Source organism: Bos indicus x Bos taurus, chromosome 24, assembly GCF_003369695.1.
Source record: "Bos indicus x Bos taurus breed Angus x Brahman F1 hybrid chromosome 24, Bos_hybrid_MaternalHap_v2.0, whole genome shotgun sequence".
NCBI lineage: Eukaryota > Metazoa > Chordata > Mammalia > Artiodactyla > Bovidae > Bos > Bos indicus x Bos taurus.
This window is the reverse complement of record NC_040099.1, coordinates 2775271-2800128: the sequence shown is the minus strand read 5'-3', so window position 1 is coordinate 2800128 and position 24858 is coordinate 2775271. Positions and strand designations below refer to the sequence as shown.

The 24858-nt window shown below is 51.2% G+C and overlaps 1 protein-coding gene across 7 annotated transcripts in view; it reads right to left on the bottom strand.

Annotated features, from left to right (window-relative positions):
• Positions 1–24858, bottom strand: part of ZNF516 (zinc finger protein 516) — a 100250-nt gene that overhangs the window by 51368 nt on the left and 24024 nt on the right. For all 7 annotated transcript variants that reach the window (XM_027526336.1, XM_027526334.1, XM_027526338.1 and 4 more), the window contains exon 2: positions 2458–4358. In XM_027526336.1, the coding sequence (XP_027382137.1) occupies positions 2458–4186 (1729 nt within the window). In that variant the 5' untranslated portion in view covers positions 4187–4358. The remainder of the gene's footprint in view (positions 1–2457; positions 4359–24858) is intronic.

The following is a 24858-nucleotide window of genomic DNA, read 5'->3' as shown; positions in this document are numbered from 1 at the left end:
GAACCATGGTGCTGGAGAAGACACTTTAGAGTCCCTTGGACAGCAAGGAAATCAATCCTATAGGAAATCAACCCTGAATATTCATTGGAAGGAATGATGCTGAAGCTCAAACTCCAATACTTCGGCCACCTGATGTGAAGAACTAACTCACTGGCAAAAGCTATCTGATGCTGGGAAAGATTGAGGGCAGGAGTAGAAGAGGGTGACAGAGGATGCGATGGTGGGATGGCATCACCGACCTAAGAAATAATGAAGGACAGGGAAGCCTGGTGTGCTGCAGTCCATGGGGCTGCAAAGAGTCAGACACGACTGAGCAACTGAACAAGAAGATTATTAAAGGCCTGCTACGATATAAAATTGGTATCTTTAGGAGGAAAGACACTGTCCTTTGGGGCTACAAAAAATGACCTGTGCAGACCTACAATGTTCAACATTTTACACCATTGTCGTAACATAAAATTTTCTAGTCTCTCAACAAGCTATAATATTCTGTTGTCAACTTGCAAAATTCACTACTATATATAATCTTGCTATGGAAGCATCAGAGGCACCAAATTTCTCAAAAAGTAGATTACATATAGAGAAAACACATATAATCTCATTAAGAAGTAAATAATAATCTCTAAAATTTAATGAACCTGAGGGAAAAAAAGAGTAAATTTCAATTTACAGTGAATGTAATTTGATCTTTCCCACATCTTGACTTTAAAGGCACTGCTGAATTTGCTTTTTACTGGGCATCTCACATCTATCATAATAGATGAGGTGCAGGACAGCTTTTCCAAATATTAAAAATATTTGTCTTCAAAGTTATAAAAAATTATTACCAGCTTAGCATTTTATCCAAATGTGCTCCAAAAAGTAGACATAGTGTTACTGGTATGCGACCAGTAAAATCTACAGTTGTCAACATTTTTAAAAAGGAAAAACAAAAATTAGTCCTCAAACATGCCACCCGGGGTCACAATTGGGTTCCCCAGGTCATATATGACCAACTGCTGTTAGAATCCAGACGATCTCCCAGAATGCAAAGTACAGTTTCAGAGAAAGGGATATTATCTTGCTTCCTCCCACGGGTGAATGACTAAGAAATGAAATGCAAAATACGAGCTGATGCATAATGTGCTATTTTTCATTTATGGACATGTACACGTGTGCAGATTCAGTATGGACTGCCCTGCAGGATCAGAGAAACTTTTTACTACACTTCTACTAACTCTGCATATACTTGAGTGTACCAGACGCTCATACAATACATTGTCCAGACCTGTAATAATTAAACTCTGTTCAAGAGAACTATTTTCAGTACGGGGAAAATGACATACACTTGTGTGTTGTTTTAAAGAGGTGCACAGGGGCGGTTTTCCTCACTACAGAATACAAAACACCACGCTGAAGCACTGGGATTTCCGTCATTGCCAATCTTTCCCTAAAAGTAACATCCAGTCAAACCAATTTTCAGGGAGAAAGGAAAACATTCCTGGCTATGGGGAGAAAGTTACAAGCTTGTAACTAAAACATCACCTCCATTTAAAGGAATGACCCAAGACAAAAATTAATGAAGAAAATACCAAAATGTATAAAATTTATTAAAAAATAGGAACATGGTGGGAATAAATTTGGCCAAGCATCTTTAAATATTTACATAGCTGCAACTTGGAAAGTAATCTGGTTCCAATTAGCCATCTCTAAACCCACAGGGTTACTGGAATCCGAGGAGATTAATTATAACTGCACACAATATGAAGGTCCTCTTTCACTCAGCTGTCTGGTGCAAGGAGAGAAGCAGAGGAAAGCATGTGTGCCCCAGCTGATGGTGCGAACAGAGAAGGGCACACCTCGGAGGGGCTCCATCACTCCGTCTTCACTCAGCAATACCTGATGCTCCAAAGAGACCATGACCTCAACAGCCAGGGTTGATTTATGCAAACACTATAGGTAGTCAGCAAACAGGAGCCTCAAGTGGAGATGCCAGGGGCCTGGGTCTGCACCCACCAGCCCACGCTCCAAGTACACACTGGGTACAGACTCTCTGAGTGCAGGGGCACCTGAGTCAGGACTAGCCGAGCCTGGAATACCTGGGAAAAGGCAGCAAGCGCAGGGTTACCTGGGGGTAGGGTCACCGAAGGATGAGGCTACCTGAGCACCAAGGATGCTGGGCCGCCTGGGGGCAAGGCTACCTGAGCCTTAACTGCCTGGGCATTAATGATGCCTGCGCCACGCAGCTCAACGGTACCTAGGCACAGGGCCATCCACGTCCAAGATAACCTGAGTGAGCCTGGATCACCTGAGCGTGAGAACCCGGGCAAAGGTTTCCTGGACGCGGGCCACTTGGGTATGGGGCGACCCAGCTACAGGGCTACCTGAGCCCAAACCACCTGGACGTGAGATACCCGGGCAAGGGAAACCCGGACGCAGGGCTACTGGGACCTGGGCCACCGGGGCGCACGCACTCACCTGCTGTGGGATGGGCCGGGGCCTCCTCTCCGCTCTCATCGGCAGCCTCATCAGCGAGGCCCGAGCCCGGGGAGTCCGCGGCGGCGCAACCCGACCCAGGGCTGCTGGGCTGAGAGGCCGAGTCGCCCTCGCTGAGGGAGCCGCAGCGGGCACGCGGCGCACGGTCCCCGGGGCCGTCGCGCTCTCGGTCGCGGCGCGCGCGGCGGTGCACTCGCGAATGCAGCACCATCTGGTGGTACGTGCGGAAGATCTTGCCGCACTCGAAGCACTCAGACGACTTGCCGTGGCCGGCAGGGACGGCAGCACGGCGGCTGGGGCGTGCCGCGGGCCGGGGATCCGGGGGCCCAGGCGCGGGGTCCCCGGGTGCGCCTGCCCTCTTGCGCGGGGGGCCCTGTGCACCCGGTTCAGGCTCGCGCTTGCGCTTCTCCTGGCTCACCAGGATGAACTCGCGTCGCTCCTTGTCGAAGGCCACGTCCCCGGCCAGCGCCTCGTCCCACGCCGCGTACTTGAGGTACTCGGCCGGCTCGGCCACCTTGCCCCGGGTGGCCAGCTGCCAGGCCTGGTAGCTGTTGACCGGGTCCAGCTCAGCCACGCGCCGCCCAGTCTGCCCGCGGGTGGGCGTGCCGGCCGCCGGGCGCAGGTTCAGGCACTGAAGGAAGAACTGCTGGGAATCGGCGGGGCCGGGCGCTGAGCCCTCCCCGACAGCGGCCCGTGGTTGGCCGGCCTCCACCCGGCGGTGGATGGCGTTGTGCGCGTTCAAGCTGTCCAGGTTCGTAAACAGGTTCCCACACTTGGTGCAGACTTCATAGAGGCTCAGGCCGGCCACAATCACCTCTTCCTGCACCACGTCGTTGATGGTGGCCACGGGCTCCAGCTCGCTCCGGGGCCTGTTTTTGCTCCCCGCCTTTGGGCCATGCGCCTTCATGTGGTTTTTCAGGAACCACGGCTCCTTGAATCTCCGGCCACAGATGTGGCAGCCGTGGTCAAAGGAGCCCCTGTGCTTCTTCATGTGCGCCTTCAGGAACCAGGTCTGGCTGAAGGCCTGGCCGCACACCTCGCAGGGGAACTCGCCGGGCGGCAGCTCCGGCTTGCCGTTCTCGGCGAAAGCGTCTCCGCGCGGCCCCTGCGCCGCGATGTGATCCTTCTCCACGTGGCTGAGCAGGGCCTCCTCGCGCAGGGTGGCGTAGCTGCACAGGCGGCACGTGAAGGGCTTGTGCGCCTGCTGCACGTGCTGCGCCAGGTCCTTCTTGCGCTCGAATCTGCTCTTGCAGAAGGCGCACTGCCCCGCCGCCACGCCCTCCGCCTCCTTCCGCGTGCTGCGCAGCAGGATCTTGCCGCTGTCCGCCTGCGTGGCGCCGTTCAGGATGCGGTTACAGGCCGACGTGCTCTTGGTGGGGCTGGTGCAACCGCCGAGCCCCTCGGACACGCGCGTCTCAGCCGCCTCAGGCTCGCGGCCCTGGGTCAGCGTGCCCGCGCGGTGCCCGCGGATGTGGATCTTGAGGTTGCCCTTCTGCGCGGCGCGGTGGTCGCAGTAGGGGCACTTGTAGGGCTTCTCGCCCGTGTGCTTGCGCATGTGCTGGGACAGCGAGCTCTGGAAGGGGAAGGTCTTGCCGCAGATACAGCAGCTGTGGCTCAGCGCCCTGTCCCCGTCCGCCTCGGGGCTCCGGCTGGCCCTGGACGGGCTGCGGCCCCCTCTCAGCTCCGCCTCGGCCTCCCGGGAGCGCTCCATCTTGACGGCCGCGGCGGGCACAGCTCCTGGTCACGCGGGCCTGCCTGCCGAAGGACGCCTTATCTCTCCATGTTCAGGCGAGAAGATGCTTCCCGCTGCCCCGCTGCAGAGGTGCGCCTGCCCTGCAGGCGGGCGTGTCCTACCTGGAGAGCATGGCGCTGGCGGCGAGCACCTGGAACAGAAAAGACACAAAGGCCTTAGGAACCAGGCTTCCCCGCGGGAACAGCGGCCCCATAACGTCCGCGGATATATAACGTCTACACACTGCTTGTTCTGAATCCCATTCCCGGCCTATTTAAAGAAAAGAAGCATCCAGCAAAGTTTAAACCGACCAACGAGCAGCTGTTTCCTTTAAAAGATCAGTCACTAAACAATTAATGACTGGTAATAACTGTGCTAAATCGTTAAAATAAATCATTGTACTTGACTGCGTGCTAGTCATTTATCGTCATAGATACCAGTCCCTGCGTGCGTGCGTGGGTGCTAAGCCGCTTCAGTAGTGTCGGACTCTGCGACTCCCTGGACTGTACCCTGCCAGGCTCCTCTGTCCATGCGACTCTCCAGACAAGAATACTGCAGTGGGTTGCTATGCCCTCCTCCAGGGGATCTTCCCCACCCAAGGATGGAGCCCATGTCTCTTACATCTTCTGCATTGGCAGGCAAGTTTTTTACCGCTAGCACCACCTGGGAAGCCCCAAGTTGGTCCATAAAGGATGTTAAATATCAGAACCTCCAATTCATGAGAACTAAACATCTGAAACCCAGGCACAAAGACAAGACTCATGGAACAAGAAAAACTCAGCTGATTAGGGATCATAAAAGGCAACCTATGAATGCACCTGGAAATTAAATGAAAATTTCTACGGGTAAGAATTGTTCCAATCTCCAAACAGTCCTTCTGTAGCCAGTGTTCCTTTCCTCTCTGCTCCTCCCTGCAGATTGGGACCACAGAAAGTGAAATGCTCTCAGAGCCAAGAGGCTGCTCTGGGGATTCTGCACAGAGACCCCAACTTTGCTGTTCAGGTGTGGGCAGAGCTGACCGTAGAGCTGACTCCTGTTTCCAGGGCGTGAATTTCAGGAGATGTCCTTCCCATCTGGGCATGCCCTCACCTGTCAGGTGCTGAGAATCGGGAAAGGACATGAGGAAGCCCCCTGCAAAGCACAGCTTCCGAGGGCCACTCAGACCCCCGGGCACAGGCCAAGCCAACAGTCACAGACAGTGAGACACCTGCCCACTGGGGCCTCGCTTCTACTACCAGGAGCCTCCCAGCTGGCCACAGAGCAAAGAGGACCGACTGTAAGCGCAGCCCCATCCACTCTAGCAGAGGCAGGAGAGGGGGCTCAGGTGGTCCCAGCCAGCATCCAGGCTCACCTGGATCCCAAGGATGCGGCTGGACTGTCCTCCTTTCCATGGGGGGGGGGGGGGAAGCAATGCTGCCACCTTTGCTGCCAGAGAAATCCACATTTTGTTTCCTTATTACAGCCTTGATGTTTAGTTTCGACCTCCCAGCCAAAGACTAGATGCTTCCACTCTAGAAACCAATGCTAGAGAATATACTTTTCATTTCTTATCTGGGCTTCCTGAAAAACTAGCTTAAAAGCTTCATGCGAAAGGCAGCAGGGTCCTGCAATTTACAGGAAAAGTCTTAGGCAAGGTGTCCATGGTGCCCGTCAACCAGCACAATAAGCTCTTCTTTCTCTTTTGTTTTCCACTTCTCTGCCCACCCCCATCATTCAACACTAAGCCCTGCTGTCCCTCTGAGAATGACCTGGGATGTCTTTGTAAAGAACTTAAAAATATTTGGAGGGGGAAAATGGAAAAACACCATAAGGGTAATGACCACTTAAGCTCAGAACACCATTATCGTTAAGGAAATCATAACGTTAACAAAACTGGCTCCACCACTAAGTGACCCCTTTCCTGAAGCCCACGGTTGACTCACAAAGTTTCCTGCAAACGTTTAAAGAAAGAGTCAAAATGGAATTTCCCACAACTGGCTTTCCTTAGTCAGTGGCCCAATCAATAATCTTCACGATTGTTCTTTTTAGCTGCAAGCAAAAATCGCTGCTTAAGACGGGTCATCACTTCTTTTCCCCAAAAGAAAAGAATGGTGTCGTCAGGACTTCCAATGTAAAAATGCAAATGGGCGGCAGCCCCATTTAGAAGATTCAGGAGGACCTTACAAGCCCCATATTCCATAGCACTGGGCTTCCCAGGTGGCACTATGGTAAAGAATCTGCCTGCCAATGCAGGAGATGGAAGAGACTCAGGTTTGATCCCTGCACTGGGAAGATCCCTCTGGAGGAGGAAATGGCACACCACTCCAGTATTCTTGCCTGGAGAATCCCACGGACAGAGGAGCCTGGCAGGCTGTAGTCTATGGGATCACAAAGAGTCAGACACCACTTAGCGACTGAACCATCCCCAGCCTCCATGAGCCTGAGGGTCTCAGATGGTTTCTCAACCCTGGTTGGGGTCTCTGGTAGTGAGCGGTCCTCCTGCAAACACTGCCCTTTGAGAGAAGTTTTTAGCAAATACATCCAGGTACTAAACAGCCGCAATTGCACTCTCTCGGGCAAACGCACGCCATGTGCGACTTGGTGCTTCAACTTTTCCTACAACACATTAACCTGAGATAACTAGCCTTATAAAGCGCGTCAATAAATGTGAGCTTTTTACTCAGACCTTCCGTACTTCTGACAACACAAACGTTAGGAAGAGGGCAGAAAAAATGCATGTTACATGTGCTTAGCTGACACACGACCCATGTACATACACACATGAAGCACAGCCCCATCGGAGTCACATTTTGCCCATAAAGAACCACTTTTGTTGCTGTATTACGAAGTTTTTCCAAGGCTGTAATTGGGAACTTGCCAGACAAGCCTGTAATTTAATTGTTTAGGCATGAAAATGGCTTGCTGATTAGGGTTTTAAAATAGATTTCCAGCGCATCATTCCGTGTATGTGTGTATGTGTGTGTGTGTGTTTCTCAAAGGAATGTAACAAACAGTTTGAAGCTGCTTTTTTAAAAATGCCTTACGTAAGTTTCTTTTTGAAAAGGTTAGGCAATTTTATATTTATATAAGTATTTGTATTTATATATACCTATATTGTTTTATGGGCTTCCCAAGTGACTTAGTGGTAAAGAATCCACCTGCCATGCAGGAGACTCAGATTCAATCTCTGGGTCAGGAAGATCCCCTAGAGCAGGAACTGGCAACCCAATCCAGTATTCTAGGGGGGAAATCCCATAGACAGAGGGGCTGGCGGGCTACAGTTCATGGAGTCGTAAAAGAGTTGGACACGACTTAGGGACAAAACAACGATAACGATATTATTTGATAACTACAATAATAAAAAGTAAAATATTTATTAAAGAAAATATAACTCTGTATTCATAACTTAAAAATGCATATCATAGGGATGGGGGTGGTTTTAAGAGAGGGCAAAATATCAACATCTTGGAAATAAAACACGTCGCTAAACTTTAAGAAATGATCCTGTGAAGGCACAAACAGCAAAGCAGCAGGTCGGAATGAATATATGTGAGGCACTGCCATGCCTTAGAGAGACTCTCTTCTCACACCTGCACAGCACAAATGAAATACGTCGACTTTCTCAAGACTGCTGACACTGGAGCTGGGATACGTTTAATCTGTGGGTAAATGTTTCAGCGAATAAATCACTCCTGTAAGTGAGGACCCTGGGAACTGAGTCTTGGACCAGACACCACGCGGAGAAGTCACTTCCTGCAGGGCCCCCGGCGACCCTGAGAACAGGCTCCGGGACCCAGCGAGCGCCCCCACTCCCCTGCCGACAGCAAGGCCTTTCTGAACAAGCCCTGCGGGCAGGGACCCGGGACACACACCAGGAGGAAACGCCCTGTGACCACCAAGCTGTCAGGCCTGTAGGAACCAACACGCGACCACGGTCTGCATCCCACCCCCGTCCAGGAACCGCTCCCCCGGTGGAAGCCCCACTGCGCGGTCGTCGGGCAACTTAGTGAGGGTTTCATCACAGTTCCTGACGGCCGACTGGGTGCCAGGCCACGTTGGGGACCTACGCGCACGGGTAACCAAGCAACAGGCTTGCCTTTGCAGGTCCCAGATGTCGGAAAGGAACACAGAGCCACACGGCAGCCACGGGGCAGGGCGGGTAGCGATGACCTGCCCAGGAAGCCCGGGCAGCCTGGGAGCAGGGGGCTGTGGGCTCAACGGGCCTTCGGAACGAGCCCCTCGCCCCTCACTCCCAGCCAGGAGTGACCCCAACATCCTGTGGGCTGGACCTCTGTTTCACACCTAAACCCACACGCCTGCCTTTCTCTCACACCCACGTGGGCCTCCCAGCTGGGGGCCTCTCTCAGACTTCAGCTCGTCGCAGGCTTTTCACACCAGGAAGATGAGGCCCAGACTCCCCCCAGTGGGCTCCTAAAGGCCTGAACCCCCATCGCTGGGGTCCCTGGGCTCTCAGCCAGTGATTGTGCCTGCCCCACACCCCGCTGCACACCTGCTCACTCCCGCCTCTGGGCCCTCAGGCGTGCGGGTCCTACGCACTGCCACCTTCTCAGGTGTGGTCTCTCCGCACCATCCTGACCCCTTTTTGCCCTGTGACCAGGTCAGACCCACGCTGCTTCTCCCCCCTCGCCAGCCCTGGACCAATTCCAGTGCCTGTCTGGACATGGTTCTGTAACAGCTTCTTTAACGGGTCACTTGTGGGTTAGGCATCCTACAGTGAGAAGGCCAGTTCGCCAAGTACCACTGAATCCTGATGCCAGAGCGGATTCAAGTAGGCAGCGGGCATCACAGCACCGTGACAGGTAGTCTAGACCATGAGCTCTGAGGTTGGGCTACCCAAGATCCAAACCCAGTTCTGCCACTCCCTGGGATCAGCCGTGTGACTGGGAGCAAGTGTCTCAGCCTTTTAAGTCCCTGGTCCATTTTTTCATTTTTTAAAGTGTAAATGATAGTGATGTGAACTGCATTATTTTTGTGAGGATAAATGCAGGCAAGGTGCAATGTTTAGCACATAATACATGGTCAACATATAGTAGGTGTTGTTATTAATAATCATTAAATAAATTAATGAAATGGCAGTGCAGCACGCAAAGATACTGAGTCCCTGACAGTGACACTGTTTGGTTCAAAAGGGGGAAATGAAAGTTTAGGAAGCTAGGTTGGAAATGGCTAAACAGCAACCCGTGTATTCACTGGACCCTGGAGGGTTTGTTGCAGAGGTTATTAAATACAATTACACAGTGTTCCCCCAACAGCTATAATCGTCCACAGTGCACAGGATCCAACCTGCTCTAGCTCCATCCAGGCCCCATACAGTATGGGATATTAGACTATATTTGAGAATTACTGTTCTGTTAGGTCAGTAATACAGGAGAACATTTCTAGCTTTGCAGGGTGTATAATCAAATATTTTGGAGGTGGGTTACAAAAGAGAGGAGCAGGCAAATACGTCAAACCATTAACAAGTGCTTGGGCTGGATGGTGGGTGTATAGATGCTCTTCCCTTACTCTGTCCATTTTTATGGGGTTTTGGATAGTTTTCACAAAAGAAGTTAAAAAAAATAATAACTCCTTGCAACTCTGGTTAAGTAACACAATGGGAAACAGAGTTGCTCTGGGGCAGCTGGGTGGGGCGGGTGGGCCCTCCCCCTCACCTGTCTCCCCTCTCCCTCTCCAGGCCCCAGGAAGCGCAGGGGTCTCTAAGCAATGCACTTTGGGAAAATTACCTTTTGTTAAATTCTAGTATTCAAAACTCAAAGGAAAAAAAAATCATGTGAATAATATGAAACTTTCCAATTGAAGGCAGCATTTACTTTAGGAGGCTGCTTGCTGACGCTCAAGGGACGCCCCCAAACTTCCGTGGGGTGCAGCCTCTGTGCCAACAGGGCAAAGTCAGGCATGAGGACATGGGCGCTCAGGAAGACCCTCCCATCATGTCCCAGGGCAAAAATCTGGCAAGGCTGCTGCGGTTTCTCTTCCCTCAACAGTCACCTTCTGACCGGTTCAGTGCAGCACTATCAGGGAAGAAGGTAGAATGTCCTATATTCTCACACACTAAGCTCAGCCCTGACTCAACAGGAAATGTCGCCATTTTCTGCTCTGTGAAGTTCACCAACACAAAGCTTTGTATTCATTTCTCCCAAAACCATCAACATCTGTTCTATCCAGGTCCCATCCTGAGAAAGGAATCAGAGACCCATGCAACACGCAACTCTGTTCGATGTTCTGTGCCAGCCTGGGTGGGAGGGGGGTTGGGGCGAGAATGGGTACATGTATATGTGCGGCTGAGTCCCTTCACTGTTCACTTGAAACTACCACAAGGTTGTTAATTGGCTACCCACGCATGCATGCTAAATCGCTTGTTGTGTTTGACTCTCTGCAGTCTTATGGACTGTAGCCCACCAGGTTCCTATGACCATGTGGATTCTCCAGGCAAGAATACTGGAGTGGGTTTGCATGCCCTCCTCCAGGGGATCCTCCCGACCCAGGGATGGAACTCAAATCTTAAGTCTCCTACACTGCCAAGCAGGTTATTTACCACTAGCGCCATCTTGGAAGCTTCTAATAGGCTATAACCCCAAGCGAAATAAAAAGTTTCAAGTTTGGGGGTGGGGGTGGGGAAAAGATGAGCGTTTCTTTAAAGGGACTCAAACCAGACTCCAGACCTGGAGCTGCAGGAAGAAGGGCACTTCCTGTCCTGGGTCTGGGCTGCTATCTGGACAGAGGCAAAGCTGCGGCTCCAGCTGCTGCAAACCAAGTCCCTTCAGTCCGGGTTAACCACGTTGTGACGCTAAGAACCAGCTGGGCTGCAGGCGCCCTGTGGTCTCCCCTCCCTTCCTCTCCGGGGGTCACCTTGGGGGTGGGGGGCTTCCGGGAGGCGGAAGGACAGGGCTGGGCTCACGGCGGGGGGGGCACTGGGGAGGCGCTGGTGGAAAAAGTGGAAACTGAGGAGTCGGTGCTGAGGGTAAGATGCCCTCGCGAAGGAGACAGCTCGGGGCAGGCAGGCAGGCCGCTCAGGACACTGACGGTATTCTAGCTCCGGAAGGCAGGTCACACAATTCCCAGAGCGGCCTCCGGGGCGACAGTGGGCACCCTCTCCTGGGTCTGGGCCCGTGGGTCTCAGAGACGCCCACCTGCCCTCCAGCGGACAAGGCGGGGGCCTTCCCAGCGAGCCTGGGGCATTCGAGCCGGGAGTGAACACACACCATTGACACTCCGCACGGGCTCGTCTACCGCGGAGACAGAAGGCCCTTCTCTGAGCCACCGCGGAGGGCTCCGTCACGACGACGAGGGGCCCTCTCCCCACGCGCCGGTCTGAGCCCGATGAACAATCCCGGCTTATCGCCCCCAGCCCGGGTCCCGGCCGTCCGTGAAGCGGCGCATTCACCGCCCGGCGCGAGGGCCTCGGGCCGCCTGGCTCAGGCCGGTCAATGATCTATTATGAGCGAGCTCCACTCACACAAGGCGAAGCGGAGGCGGCGACCCCGAGAATCGGGGCATTCACTGGGAAGCCCGCTGGCCTCCCCCAGCGGAGGAGGACACTGACGTCCCAGCGCCCGGGGGACACTCCCCTGCACCCGGCAGCCAGAGAGCAACGTGCTGGGACTTTTCTGCCAAAAGCACTCGTTTTAAAGGTAAACCTGAAAAATGCTTTGTTCGGGACACGAGGTGACCTGACCGGGCCACAGACACGATGGTGATAAAAGTCCATCTTCCTAAACAAAGCTTTCCTTTAGATTATTTGGCAGGCCTAAATAAACCAATGTAAGTGCCAACGCGAATCTCCACATGTAACCATCTGTGATAAGGGTTTATTTACTAAACTCTGCGGTCACTTAAAAACAAGACTCATTTCCATTCTTGTACCTCAGGCCATAGCCTCTGACTCTTCCACCCATTCACGCGGAAATGCAGAGAAGACCTCAGCGTCATTCCAAAAGTAGGGTATCTTTGATGAGGCTGTTTACCACAATGTGTCAAAAACCCAGTACATTACTGGTTGAGCAGACAGAGATGCCATCTTTGCCTCCAGAGACAAGAACATCCCCTAACAGTAAAGACAGCCTACCGAGACCCTTGCTAAAGGAAATATAAATTAATGTGAACATATAAGCTGCCCACATGTCCTTTTACTAAAATACAAAAACTCGCAGTCAGCTCTGACCTTACAGGGGAACAACAAAAGCAGATGAATACACAATATAATTATTGATTACATTCAGAAAAGGCCCAGAATAAACAGGGAAGGACTTGTGAATATTCTTTCCTGGCCATTAGTAACATATTCTGGAAAACCCCAAACAGTGAAGCCTGAGAACGAGGCATCCACGTGAAAATAAAGATGGTGGATTTTTTTTTTTTAATCTCAAAAGGAAACAGGGGTCCTTTTACTTGCTTTTTCTGCTACTCTCCAAAATGAATCCAGCAAAGCTTTTTATTTACTAGTTCCCAAGTCTCATATTAAATAGTGGCCTTAGCAATCTATGTATCCTTTAAAAAGGAAACTTCACAAAACTGGAAAAGGAGGGGAGGTGTGGGGGAGAAAAGTCTCTGGAGCCAGAGGCTGCTCTGCAGTCTCCTGCAGATAGGGGTCCTGCCGGAGCCCCAAGTCCACCACAAAGAGCTGGCGATCTGGCGGTAAACCCAGCTTCCTGGAGGGCCCCGCACGGCTGAGTAGTTAATGATCTTGTCAACATTTCCAATAAGAGCCGGGCTTCCAGGAGCTCAGAACTGTATCTCCCCCAAGCTGGGCGGCTCCCCAAAATCTGTCGTCGCCCAAGGGCTTTATTAAAAAAATACAGGAAAATCACTCGCTATTCAGTTCGGCAGCCACAAAAGCACAAGTTTTTTACTTTCACTCTTTTTCCATCCTGCACTGAGACGATGAAAGGCACCATTTCCACTAACTCAGAAACACTGGAAACTCATGGATACCGAGAAAATGAGGACTCATCAGTTTCTTTTTTAAAACAAACATGGATCACCAGAAGGCCTTAGACAAACGGCAGGGAAAATCCTGTTTAGAGGTCTTTACTCAGGCAAACCTCAAACGTGTAGAAACTGCCACCAATTTGGTGTCCAATTTTAGTTTTTTTTTTTAGAAATTAATCAGTGGTGAAAACAAAACAGTCATAGGCAGACACATTATACTTTCTTACTATGGAACACTTCCTGGTCTAATGACACACCTTTTTGAAACACCTATTAACTCATTGTATAATAAATACATTTTAACTGAAATTTGCTTCTAGAAATAAGCTGCATCCTATTTCATGTAAATCAACAGCAAGGGCAATATCTGCCCCCAACACACACACACTGACCTGCTTTCTAGCCTTTTACTTAAAAGCAGCATTTCTCTCCCAGTATAAGAAAACAGATCGCCATTAATACTTCTCAAATATTATCTCATTCTTCTGTGCTTCTGTGAAAGCACCTGGAAGTCCCCACCATCGAGTAAAAGAAAGAATTGAGCCCAAGAATACAGAGGGAGATAATTGCGTGCAGTAAGCCATAAACCACCCTGTTAAACATTACCTTCCGGGGTAGTTCTGTGAGCACAGAACTCAGCCCCAGAAATGGCTTGTGAGGAGCACACAGCAGATAAATACTTCAAGAAGCAATTGTACTAAATTCTAAGCAACAGCTTACAAGCATTTTCTGTAAGGGTACACTGAATTGAGTCCATTTTGGCAGGACAGCAGAAAGGCATCTCATACAAGAAGTTATTTAAGATTCTGTTTACCACTGTACCGACACCAATCGATACTGTAAGAGGGTCAAAATTATAAAAGGACAAGTGAGTAAGTGATAGTTGCCCAGCTGTGCCCGACTCTGCGAGCCCATAGGCTGTAGCCCACCAGGCTCCTCTGTCCATGGAATTCTCCAAGCAAGAATACTGCAGTGGGTCGCCATTTCCTTCTCCAACAAAAGGACAAATCTTTCCCCAAATGCTTTCCTATATAAAGCACATATACCATAACCAGTTTAAGTTTTTCAGATCCACGACTGCCAACAACTACTGTAACATGACCTGGTTTATCACTAACCCAAGCAGCTGGATATTCCAGCCTCTTAAGGAGAGTGATCTAGCAGAGAATGTTTACAAAGCACAATTCTTGACAAGAACATGATGTCACATGGCTGTAGGACGTATCCTCCTTCCTGTCTAAAAATATACTTTCAAGCACAGTTAATGACACCTCTCTGCAAGTTCTGAATTCTGCAGATAAAAGACTGTCTATACTTTCCCTGCAAGGATAAAAGAATAAACAAACAAAAATCCACTTTCAGCCCCCACAATAACGTTATTGTGTGATTCAGCTACTCAAGTTAAGAAAATTCTGCACAAGGTCATAGACGAACTTGCAGAAATGAGGACGGAAGTGTTTTTCCTAAGTTGAAGCATCTTACCCAGCATCAGCTTTTGGAAACAGTAAATATAAAATACAATCAAGTTTTTCCTTTTTTTTTTTTAAATTTCAGAGCTCCCAGCCCCACCCCACTGGTCCCTGGAGAGAAATGGTATCGCACTTGAAATGGAGTCTCTCCACTGGCAGTCGAGCCTGAATATTTGGGAAGAGCTGTGCTTCTGAGCTCAGGACAGGCCTGCGGTGAACAGAGAGGCAGCAAGGGGCAGAGCAGGTGCTGCAAACATTTTCCAGAAACCCATAGGCCAAGATCCCTAATCAGCGACCACGTCCGTCTGGTTCCGGCTCAGAACCGGGTCCACACTGAAGGGCGCTGGGGTGCCCCTACCTTTCTTCACTCCCCACCTCCACTCTCTACTACACATCAGACCCCAGACGCCCTTTCTCGACGGGGTTTTCCTCCGTTCAGCCAGGTGCTGTAAGCTGCCCAGAACAGGTGAAGGGCCACGTGGGCACTGGTGGCAGACAATCCAAAGCCAGGCCAGCGGCTGCCAGGCTGTCAGGGGCTGCGTCCAGGTGATGGACACCCTGGTCCTGGGAAAGAAAACAGCGGGACCTGCGTGTCCTGCCCACGCAATTCGAAACAAAATGCAATCGCCCTAAAGTACGCGTTCCCAACTCAACCGTCTAAATGAGCTTCTGTCACATTACGTGATAAACACAACTAACGATCAGAAGCCGCCCTGACCTCCCGAGCAGACTGGGCGCGAGGGTGACTAACAGTTCCTGTCCAGCTCAAGGAGCAAGCAGCTCCCCTCAACTTGAGATGCCTTCACAGGGCTCCCCACTCCCAGAGGAAGATGCTGTGTCTCCCCACCCCTCCTTGCCCGAGTGGCAGGTGCTTCCTCCACTCTCGCTCCGAACCAGCCTCGGTCCAGCGGAACCCGTCCACCCTCCTGAGCCCCTGACCAGCAGATGTACCACTTCACCGACGGGGATCCAAATCCGAGTCTGAACCATCGCCGGGGACTTGTTGGCGAGAGAAGTGAGCAAACCCAATGACGAGCCCAGAGCTCCAGCTCCTTCCGACCCCCAAGTAGCCCAATGCGAGCTGGTGAGTCCCAGCATTGGAGCCCAGAGACGCCTGGTGCCAGGTCGCAGATACTGACCTGTTCCTCAGTGGCCTTTTGGGCACCACCGCTCCCCCGAACAAGGGGCCCGTCCCCGGACAGAAGCTGCATTAAAACAAGAGCTGTGATTCCCACACCACAGAATCCATGGTACATGATTGCCTCCGTTCACCATGTATCATTGCCTTGCGCCTTGTCTTTCTGGAAGCCACGAGGAGGGCAGAACAGACTTTCACCACCAGACTTCTCAGTGATGTTTCTGACACAGAACTGGACACTGGTCACCGCCACCAAGGCCCCCGCTGCAGGGGGGTGGCGGGACACTCCTCTGGGAACCATGGCTGCTCCCCCACCTCTCAGGACAGCGGCCCCTGGAAAACAGGACCATCCATCCCACATGCGGGCAAGTGAAGGAGGCCTGGGGCGGGGCGGGGGGGGCCAGAGGGGTCAGCATCTCACGTGCCTGGACCCACGCCTTTGAGAAGCCCTGTGTAATGTGGCCTTTAGAGGAGAGTCATCTGTCACCCACAGCTTCTGCAGTTGTGAGAAATTCATCTTTGGCGTTAGTCACTCAGTCCTGTCAGACTGTTTGTGACCCCATGAACTGTAGCCCACCAGGATCCTCTTTTCCAGGTAAGAACACTAGAGTAGGTAGCCATTCCTTTCTCCAGAAGATCTTCCCAACTCAGGGATCAAACCTGGGTCTCCCGCACTGCAGGCAGATTCTTTGAGCCACCAGGGAATCTTGTCTCACAAATGTAAAATAGAAGTGTCCACAAGGTCCTTGGGCCAGTGCCCGGGACCTTGTAGGCTCTCAGCGAACTCAGGTCCCTTCTTCTTTCCAACCCAAATCCAAGATTCGGTAACAGCGTAAAACTCAAGGTTGAAGCAAAGAGTCGGACACAACTAAGAGACTAAACAACAGCAACAAGGTGGAAGCACGTAGAAATCAAGGCCACTGCACAGGAGAGAGGTCAGAGGCCGGGCGTGAGCCCACATCCCAGGTCTGGGGATTCGGCAGCCTGGAGATGTTTGCTGCGGGCCCACCTGGGCCAGCCGAGCCACCAGGTGGCGCTCACACCTGGGCAAGTGGCTGGCTCACACGGACATCAGTACCTGAGAGTCAGGATGCTGGCCTCAGTCCCTGGGGCGGACGACTGCTTAAAGAAATGCTTCTGCTGCTTCCTCCTTTGACACTGAAAACCCGGCAATTTCCCCAAATCCACAAAGAAACTGTATAGTGTTAGCCGCTCAGTTGTGTCTGACTCTTTGAGACCCATGGACTGTGGTCCACCAGGCTCCTCTGTCCATGGGATTTTCCAGGCAAGCATACTAGAGTGGGTAGCTATTCCCTTCTCCAGGGGATCTTCCAGACCCAGGGATCAAACCCAGTCTCCCATATTGCAAGTAAATCCCTTACTGTTTTGAGCCACATATGAGCTTGCCCTTATTGCCTTATTTTGCATCATAATATCTTTCAGATTAAAATCAAAGTTAGTATTTTCCTTTGGGCTTCTAAATGTTTTTCTGAGCATTTCCATCATGGCAGGGCTGTCCAGGCTTCCCTGGCAGTTGGGGGCCTGCCATGGCCACACAGAGCCATGCAGTCACACGCACGCCCATCGCCACGCCAGGCACTGCTTGCAATCCTCCCAGACGAGCAACATCCCCTGCAGTTTCCGTTCTTCAGAGTCTCCTTCACAGCAAACCATCTCATGACTTTACACACAGGACAACCTACACAATTATTGGCGAAAGAAGAAGAGTCACCACCACAGTCTCCTTAACTGCAACGTACTTGATCGTCTAGAATGTCTGTTCGTGAAAACCCCAAAGCCACAAAGGCCTGAGTCCACACACGTGTCCCCCCCCACAGGGGGCAGAGAAAGATGTGCAGCCCTGCTCAGTAAAGACCACCCATAAAACCAAAGATGGAAATAGGGACATCCCAGAGTTTGTAACTAGTTGATCACATCATTGCTTTCGGCACTGAGATGGCTCCTCCCAGCAGGGAGAGGGCAGGTCTGTGCCTCTTAAAAGCCCTCCACCCAAAAATACTGTCCCAGGAGCAGCAAGCTGCACAAATGTAGGCAGAAAAAAATCTTACTCATATGCAAACTAACATCCTTCCCACAAGGCTTTCCTAGACAGTAAAACTGAGAGTCCTCAACCTCTCCGCTCACACCACGCTCTCTCTGCAGAGCTGCTTACCCAGCTATCTCTCAGGGAGAGATTCCTGCAGAGTTGTGCTGGAATTCACCCTCTGATCCTTCGGTCCTAACAAAAACAGAGGTGACCACAGGGCTTCACCACGAGGTGTGTGTGCTCAGTTACTTTTCTATTTACCGTCAGACTCCTTTGAACACATTTCCAGTTAAGCTGGGAAGAGCGGTCCCATGCCAAGGTCAAAGTAACACCAGGTCTTATTAGCCTGTCCTCAATCCGCAACTGCGAAAGAGAAGTCCAACGGATTAAACAGGAAGGAATGCTCGCGGAACCAAATCTGACTTTCCCAGAGGGTGGAGGTGACGCTGGTGCTCAGGGGAAGACACCCCCAGCCTCTCAGAGTCTGAAATGACCAGAAGTCCGTATTAAAGTAATTACCTTTTTAAGAAACGTTTGCTATTGCTTTTCAACAAGAAAGAAACAAAGTGCTGTGCCTCTCAAAAGCCCTCTGCCCAAAAATACTGTCCCAGAAGCAACAAGCTGCACAGATGTGGGCAAAAAAATCCTACTCATATGCAAATATCCTTCCTGCAAGGCTTCCCAGACAGTAAAACTGAGAGTCCTCAACCTCTCCGCTCGCACCACGCTCTGCAGGGCCTTTTGTTTCATGGGCTTCCCTGGTGGCTCAGACAGTAAATGTGGGAAACCCAGGTTCGATCTCTGGGTCAATAATATTCCCTGCAGAATGAAATGCCAACCCACTCCAGAATTCTTGCCTGGGAAATCCCATGGACAGAGGCGGCTGGCGGACTACAGTTCATGGGGTCGTAAAAAGTCGGACGCAACTGAGCGACTCACACATCTTCTTTGGTTTCAAAATCTTGACTGTCCGTCAATGCCGGCTGTCAGCGCATGGCCAGCAAAGACCTGCCGTGCAGCTTCCTGAGCCCCACCAGGAACACTGCACCCCGAGTGGCTCATCCTGGACCGCGGATCTCAGGGCAGCACCTCCAGGCTGCCCGGCCCTGGCCATCCGCGCTAACAAAGCAGAGAACTGGAGCGGAGTTCCAACCGAGGTGTGCTAGTGATCCCACCCGCTCCACCCCCAACCCTGGAAAGTCCTGCCGGACATATCTTACAGCGAGCTACAAGAACAGCTCTTGCAAACATCTTTTAAAGTCTAAAATGAAGTATTTCTGCTGCATGAGCCACAAGCAGTGCGTGGAAGTCTAGCTTCTCCATCATAAATTAAACACACTCTTTGATAAATGACAAGAGCAGGCAGAGACCCCCGGAAATCGGAGCTCATGGTAATTTCCCTTTCTTCACTCGCTCAGGTGACATGTTCTCATCTCCAGGCTTAGCTGGAAGACACAGGTTCCTCCCAACAAAGGGGATGTGAGCACCCTGGTGTGGTCCTGCCAAGCACACGATGGACCCGCCTCTGCAGAGCCAGGGTCCTTGCCGCCTCTTTCCCAGATCTTCCTGAGGGCACCTGCTCCCCCACGCCGGGAAGCTGTCACTGAGTTGTCGGGAGAGAACAGCTAACATGTTTTGAATGCTTTCCAGGTGCCAGGTATGAGCATATTCCACCCATCAACCCATCTCCCCTGCGAAGGAATTACGGTCATCCTGGCCACTTTATGAATAAGGCAAGTAGGACACAGAGAGGGCCAGCACCTGGCTGAGGTCACACAGCATGGAGGTGGCTAGGCAGGGAGGCCAAGTGCCTTGCTCTGGTGAGAGAGAAACAGAGGCTGGAGCTCCACGCTCAGATATTTAAGAGGCCACCTTGGAAATAAAGACAGCAGAACGCAGCAGATGAAAGGGAGAAGAGAAACAGGGGCGGAAAGGCGAAGGCCAAGGGAGGACCAGGCAGGGAGAAGCTTGTAGATCCAGAGGCACGTGATGTGCTGGAGCACGTGGGGAGGCCGGCAGAGACCCCGGTCCCGCCCACGTTCCCGTGCCCACCGCACCCCGATCCAAGCTGCAGGAACACAGAGGCTCTTTGGATTAAAAACACCCAGGTTTCCAACCACTGCTCTTCTGACTTTCCTGGTCCCCAGTGACTCGTTTGAGCACTGCTGGAAATTGCTGAGGTCCCTTGGGAGCAAATATTAATTCGAGCTCCCGCAGTTTCTTGATGTGGGATATTAATTACATTAATCAGGGTTGGGGTCCAGCCGAAGACAGGCACAGCACATGACCGTGTGGCTGCCTCCCCATGCGACTCGGGGCCATGACGTCACCCTGGGACACGCTTCCCCCAGGCTCCTCCTGCATTTGTGCCTCCGTGTCCCCGTGTCACCCCATGCAGCCCAGACCATCTAGGCTCCCACACCACGATGACCACATGCGCACACAGGCCCTTCTCTTCACACACACTTCACCCCATGGGCCCTGGGACGTGGGGGGAGGATCCGGAAGAGAGCCCTGCCTGGTGGGTCAAATCAGACCCGGGTGTCTGTACCTGTGGAGGGCAGGGGGGCGCCCTGGGCACGTGGTCGGCTCTAGGGGACATGGGCGGAGGAGGGCTCCAGCAGATGCGGAGGAGATGTTGAGGCAGACCTGGAAGGCAGAGGGGACTTTCCAGGTTCACAGCCCACATCTGGGGAACAGAGCTGGCGAGGCGAGCCTGGCTGGGAAGCAGGCCCCAGGGGGCAGGAGGACCCGGAGGGACAAGTGGACAGAGAAGGCCAAGGCAACGGAAGTCCTCACCGTGAGGGTGACCTCAGTCACGCTCCCAAGAACACAGAAAGCTATGTCCCGTGGCCAGGGACCTGCAGCGCCTGCCCAAGGGCCAGCAGCAACGAGGATGGGGCCGACAGGGCAGGGGCTGAGGACGAGATTTCCAAAGGAGAGACTAAAAGAGAGGCCGGGACAGGGCTCCCCAGAGGCTTGACCTGAGGCCTTGGTGTCCAGGACGCAGAGTCCATCAGAGGCACCCTTGGGTCTCAGGGAGCATCACCTGGAGCCCAGGGCCAGAGGAGCATGAACCCAGGGCCGGAGGTCCCATTTCTCTGCCTCAGAGAACAACTGCCTCCCACCAGATCTCCTGCCAGCCCACCTCCCCTCCGCCCACTGAGAACTGGGAGCAGGGGTGACCATTTTCCCCACCGGCTGCAGGTGACAACTGGCTCAGAAGCAAGTGCTGGTCAGGGGACGCAAAGCCAGGCTCTGGTCCCAGTGCTGACCGTGATCTTAAGAAAGACACGACATGTCACATCAACTTACAGTCTGAGCCTCAAAAGCCTTTGGCAATCCGCATAGGCAGCCTCATTTTCAAAGCAGAAGTTTAGTAACTTCCTACATCCGTACACACGTTCAAACTGTCAGTACATTCAATTCCTGATTTTTTCTGTTACCGGACAAATGCATTTCCGTGGATAGGGCAGCCACGAGCATCACAGCCCCTCAAGGCAGCTCCATTCAACGTAGGAGTCAATGTGGGGCAGTTTGAGTGCTTCTGACCACCACCTGGTCACTTCTTGCTCCCTCAGTCCTGCACGGACAGCCCACCCACAGCCTGATCCAGACTTGTACTTGGAGAATGAGGGGACACCCTGAGGGACCCTGGATTTCTGGCACCAGAGCCCCGTCCGCACCCATCTGCACACAGGTTGCCCAGCACCCCTTCCAGATACACAGACGGGCACCTGGAGGGGGCCTCCCAGGGCACCTGCGACAACATGAAAGTGAGACACGCACTCCTGGACTGGAAAGGGCAAGAAACGGGCCATCAACCTCTGCTCCCCACTTTTGCAGAAGTGTATTCATTTACCTGAAATTAGAGACACCAGGATTAAGGCTGGCAGTGTCCCCTGTGTGTGATGAGGAGCAGATCCACGTCCACTTAATAAGAGATCCACCCAAACTAGTTCTTTGTGTGACATAAACTCTCACTTGGGGGGAATAAATGGAAAGGCTGATCCATCCTCGCCTGTTAACGATCCGGTTTACTCCTCGAAGGAGGGCCTGGGCAGGGTGTACAGCCTGTCCCAGGGCCCCTTCCCATTCTCTATGCCTCCCCAGCCACGAGGGACCTGGGCCGTCTCAGTGTAACACGACTAAGGAGGAACGCTGAAAGAGAACTTCCAGGTCTCAAGCCTCCAGCCTCCCCTGTCGGTTTGAGAAGCATTTAAAGTTCGTTCTTGAAGAGTTTTTCTTGAAGCTACAGTCTTTGCACCGGTTTAGCTCTGTCTGCCTGAACATAAATAGCTGATGTAGTCAAGTCAGGCTGTGTGCAGAGTTCCCTCGCCTGCTAAGAGAGGTTTTGCCTTCTCCCGGCAAAATGTAAAATTAGTAAACCGTGCCGCACGGTGAGGTCACCAGCCCAAAATTACACCCAAACTTATTATTATTAAGGATTTGGTGTCCTGTTTTTCTATTGCTAAGAAAGTTACACTCATTATAGCTTTATATTTAGAGGGCTTTTTAAAAATAAGTTTGAGAACGGATCTATGAATGTCTGTATTGTACAGAGTTAGACAGTTACAAGAAAGTACTCATGATTTTAGCTTACATATTTTCCCTTCGACATTGAAAGAACCAAAAATCTACTAACAGTTTCCACTACTGCATTTAGGGGAAAAGTGCTTTCTTTCAATGTAAGAAGAAACTAAATAAAATTATTGGGTTGGGCCAAGGGAGGAGATTCACTTTTTAGATAAAAGGGATTTGGGTAATTTTCGTCTCCTGACCACAAAACTTTAATATTTTAAAAAATATAATCTTCATTCTGGGATTAAACAGAGAGTTCATTTTCTCTTTTTATCATCTTTTCTTCCCAAATCCTGGCTTCTGAAAGGTTAAGTCACACTGTACTTAGAAAAACACACATATTTGCCTTATGTTCCTTTCAAGTAATATTCATTAATTTAAAAACCAATGTAAGCACTGAGTACATTTAAAAATCGTTAAAATGGTAAACACTACACACACATACACATTATATATATTTTACCACAATAAAAAATGCAAAAGTGTCTATTTTAAATGTTTAAAATCATTTAAAATGTTTTAATACTGTACTCCCTTAAGAGTCTTAACACAAAACATAAATGAACAATATTTATAGGCATCATGAGGTCAATAATCAACTCTTAAAATTACATAAAATCTGTTGCGCTGGGAACAGTATTATGCCAAGTGAGGATTAGACCTTGCGATGTCAGAGGTCATCGCTAGAACCCACCAACTGTTTAGAAAAGTTTTCCTCTAGATGAGGCAGCCAATTTTCATGCCAAATTTGGAACAGCCTGTCTCTAAATTCCCTGTTACACTTCATGCGCTCTGCTGAACTCTGTGGGCTGAAAACTGACAGAAAAGTGTCCCTTTCCACTCCCCCCCCAATAATTTTAACTTAACTCTGGAGCAAGTCAAGAGTTTTCAGAATACAATTTGAATTCGAATACAGAAAGAAGAGTTCCATTAAGGATATATTTCTATCCAACACAAACATGCCTCCACACAGTGACTCTTTTCGCACTAACAGCTTGAGAAATTCCAAGTTCAAGTTAGAGGCAGCATTTAACTGACACCGTGTGGTGTTCTGATCCAAGGAGCCCTTTTATAAATCAGCTTTGGAATGTCCCACTTCTTCCTGACTCGAAATTCCATACGAATCCTATTCTGTGCTCTCTGGTTTATTCTGAGAATTTTAATCCACTTCATTTTTTGTAACAAATATTTTACAACCATCCTCAAGCCAAAAGCCCTGAAGTTCTGACCTAATTCACATTAGGAACTTCTTATCTGTGATTTTATATAAATCCTACATACTGCATAGCTTACCCTACCCTTGACAATGCTTCCATAAAGTTCCATAAATCTGATCTTTTAAATTCCTTTTATATTCCTTTCTCCTTCTTAAGTAATTTTCTTAAAAAGTATTTTTCTAAGCTGATTAATTAAAAGACAACTTTCAAATGCCTTATTCTACCCACATCAAAGACATGAACTTCAGTCTCTCTCACCAACCTATGGGCCAGAAGAAATTAGAAACAGATAAAAACATTACTGCTATTAAGAATTTTCAAAGAATAATTTTACCAGTATGCACAATGTATCAGCAGTTCAGAAGTTACGACATTCATCAAACCCTCAACCTCCTGCACTTAGAAGGCAGGCATCCTCTACCACCAGTGTCCTGGCACTAAAGGAGAGAAGGCCAGACTGTATCCTCCAGCCGACACCTGGCAAGAGGTGGGAGCCAGTGCTCTCAGGGGTTCCTGGGAGATGTGGCCTCTGCACCAGGAGGCGTGGTCTCTGTAAGAGAGGCAAGGCCCCTGCACTGGAAAATGGGGACATTACTGGGAGGCGTGGCCTCTGTGCTGGGAGGTGTGGTCTCTGCACCAGGAAGCGTGGCCTCTGCACTGGGGGTGTGGTCTCTGCACCAGGAGGCATGGCCTCTGCGGCAGGACTCGTGGTCTTTGTAAGAGGCATGACCTCTGCATTGGGGGTGTGGCCTCTGCACCAGGAGGCGTGCTCTCTGTACGAGAAGCGTGGCCTCTGCACTTCTCTGGCCCTAACTGTGCCGGTGTGCAGAGTGGGTGCTCTGTAACCTGCCCGTTTCTGAGGAAGAAGGGGGAACACCAAGTGTTTCTGGGACCCGGCAGGCCCAAGCCGCTGCTGTCCGAGCATTCTCGCAAGAGCGGTCAGGCCTCTTCCCGAACATGTTATGGCCTCACACAGCTGTGTGGGGTAATTGGACAGTGATCCTGGCCCAGTGGTGCCCGGGCCCCATACGCACCACGTCTACACTGGGCCTCCCTCCATCTACCACCTGCCCAAACCATCACCACGTCTCCAGGATCGCACCCTCCAACACCTCTCTCAGGTCCCCCTTTTCTCCAGTCTTATGGCCACTGGTCTGCCCGGAGTACCACCCTCCCTGAGCACTGCCCAGCATCATCTTCTGAAAATGGACTCCTCTCAGTCCCCTGCTCTGGTGAGCACTCTGCTGCAGACACTGAGGGGTCACCCAGAA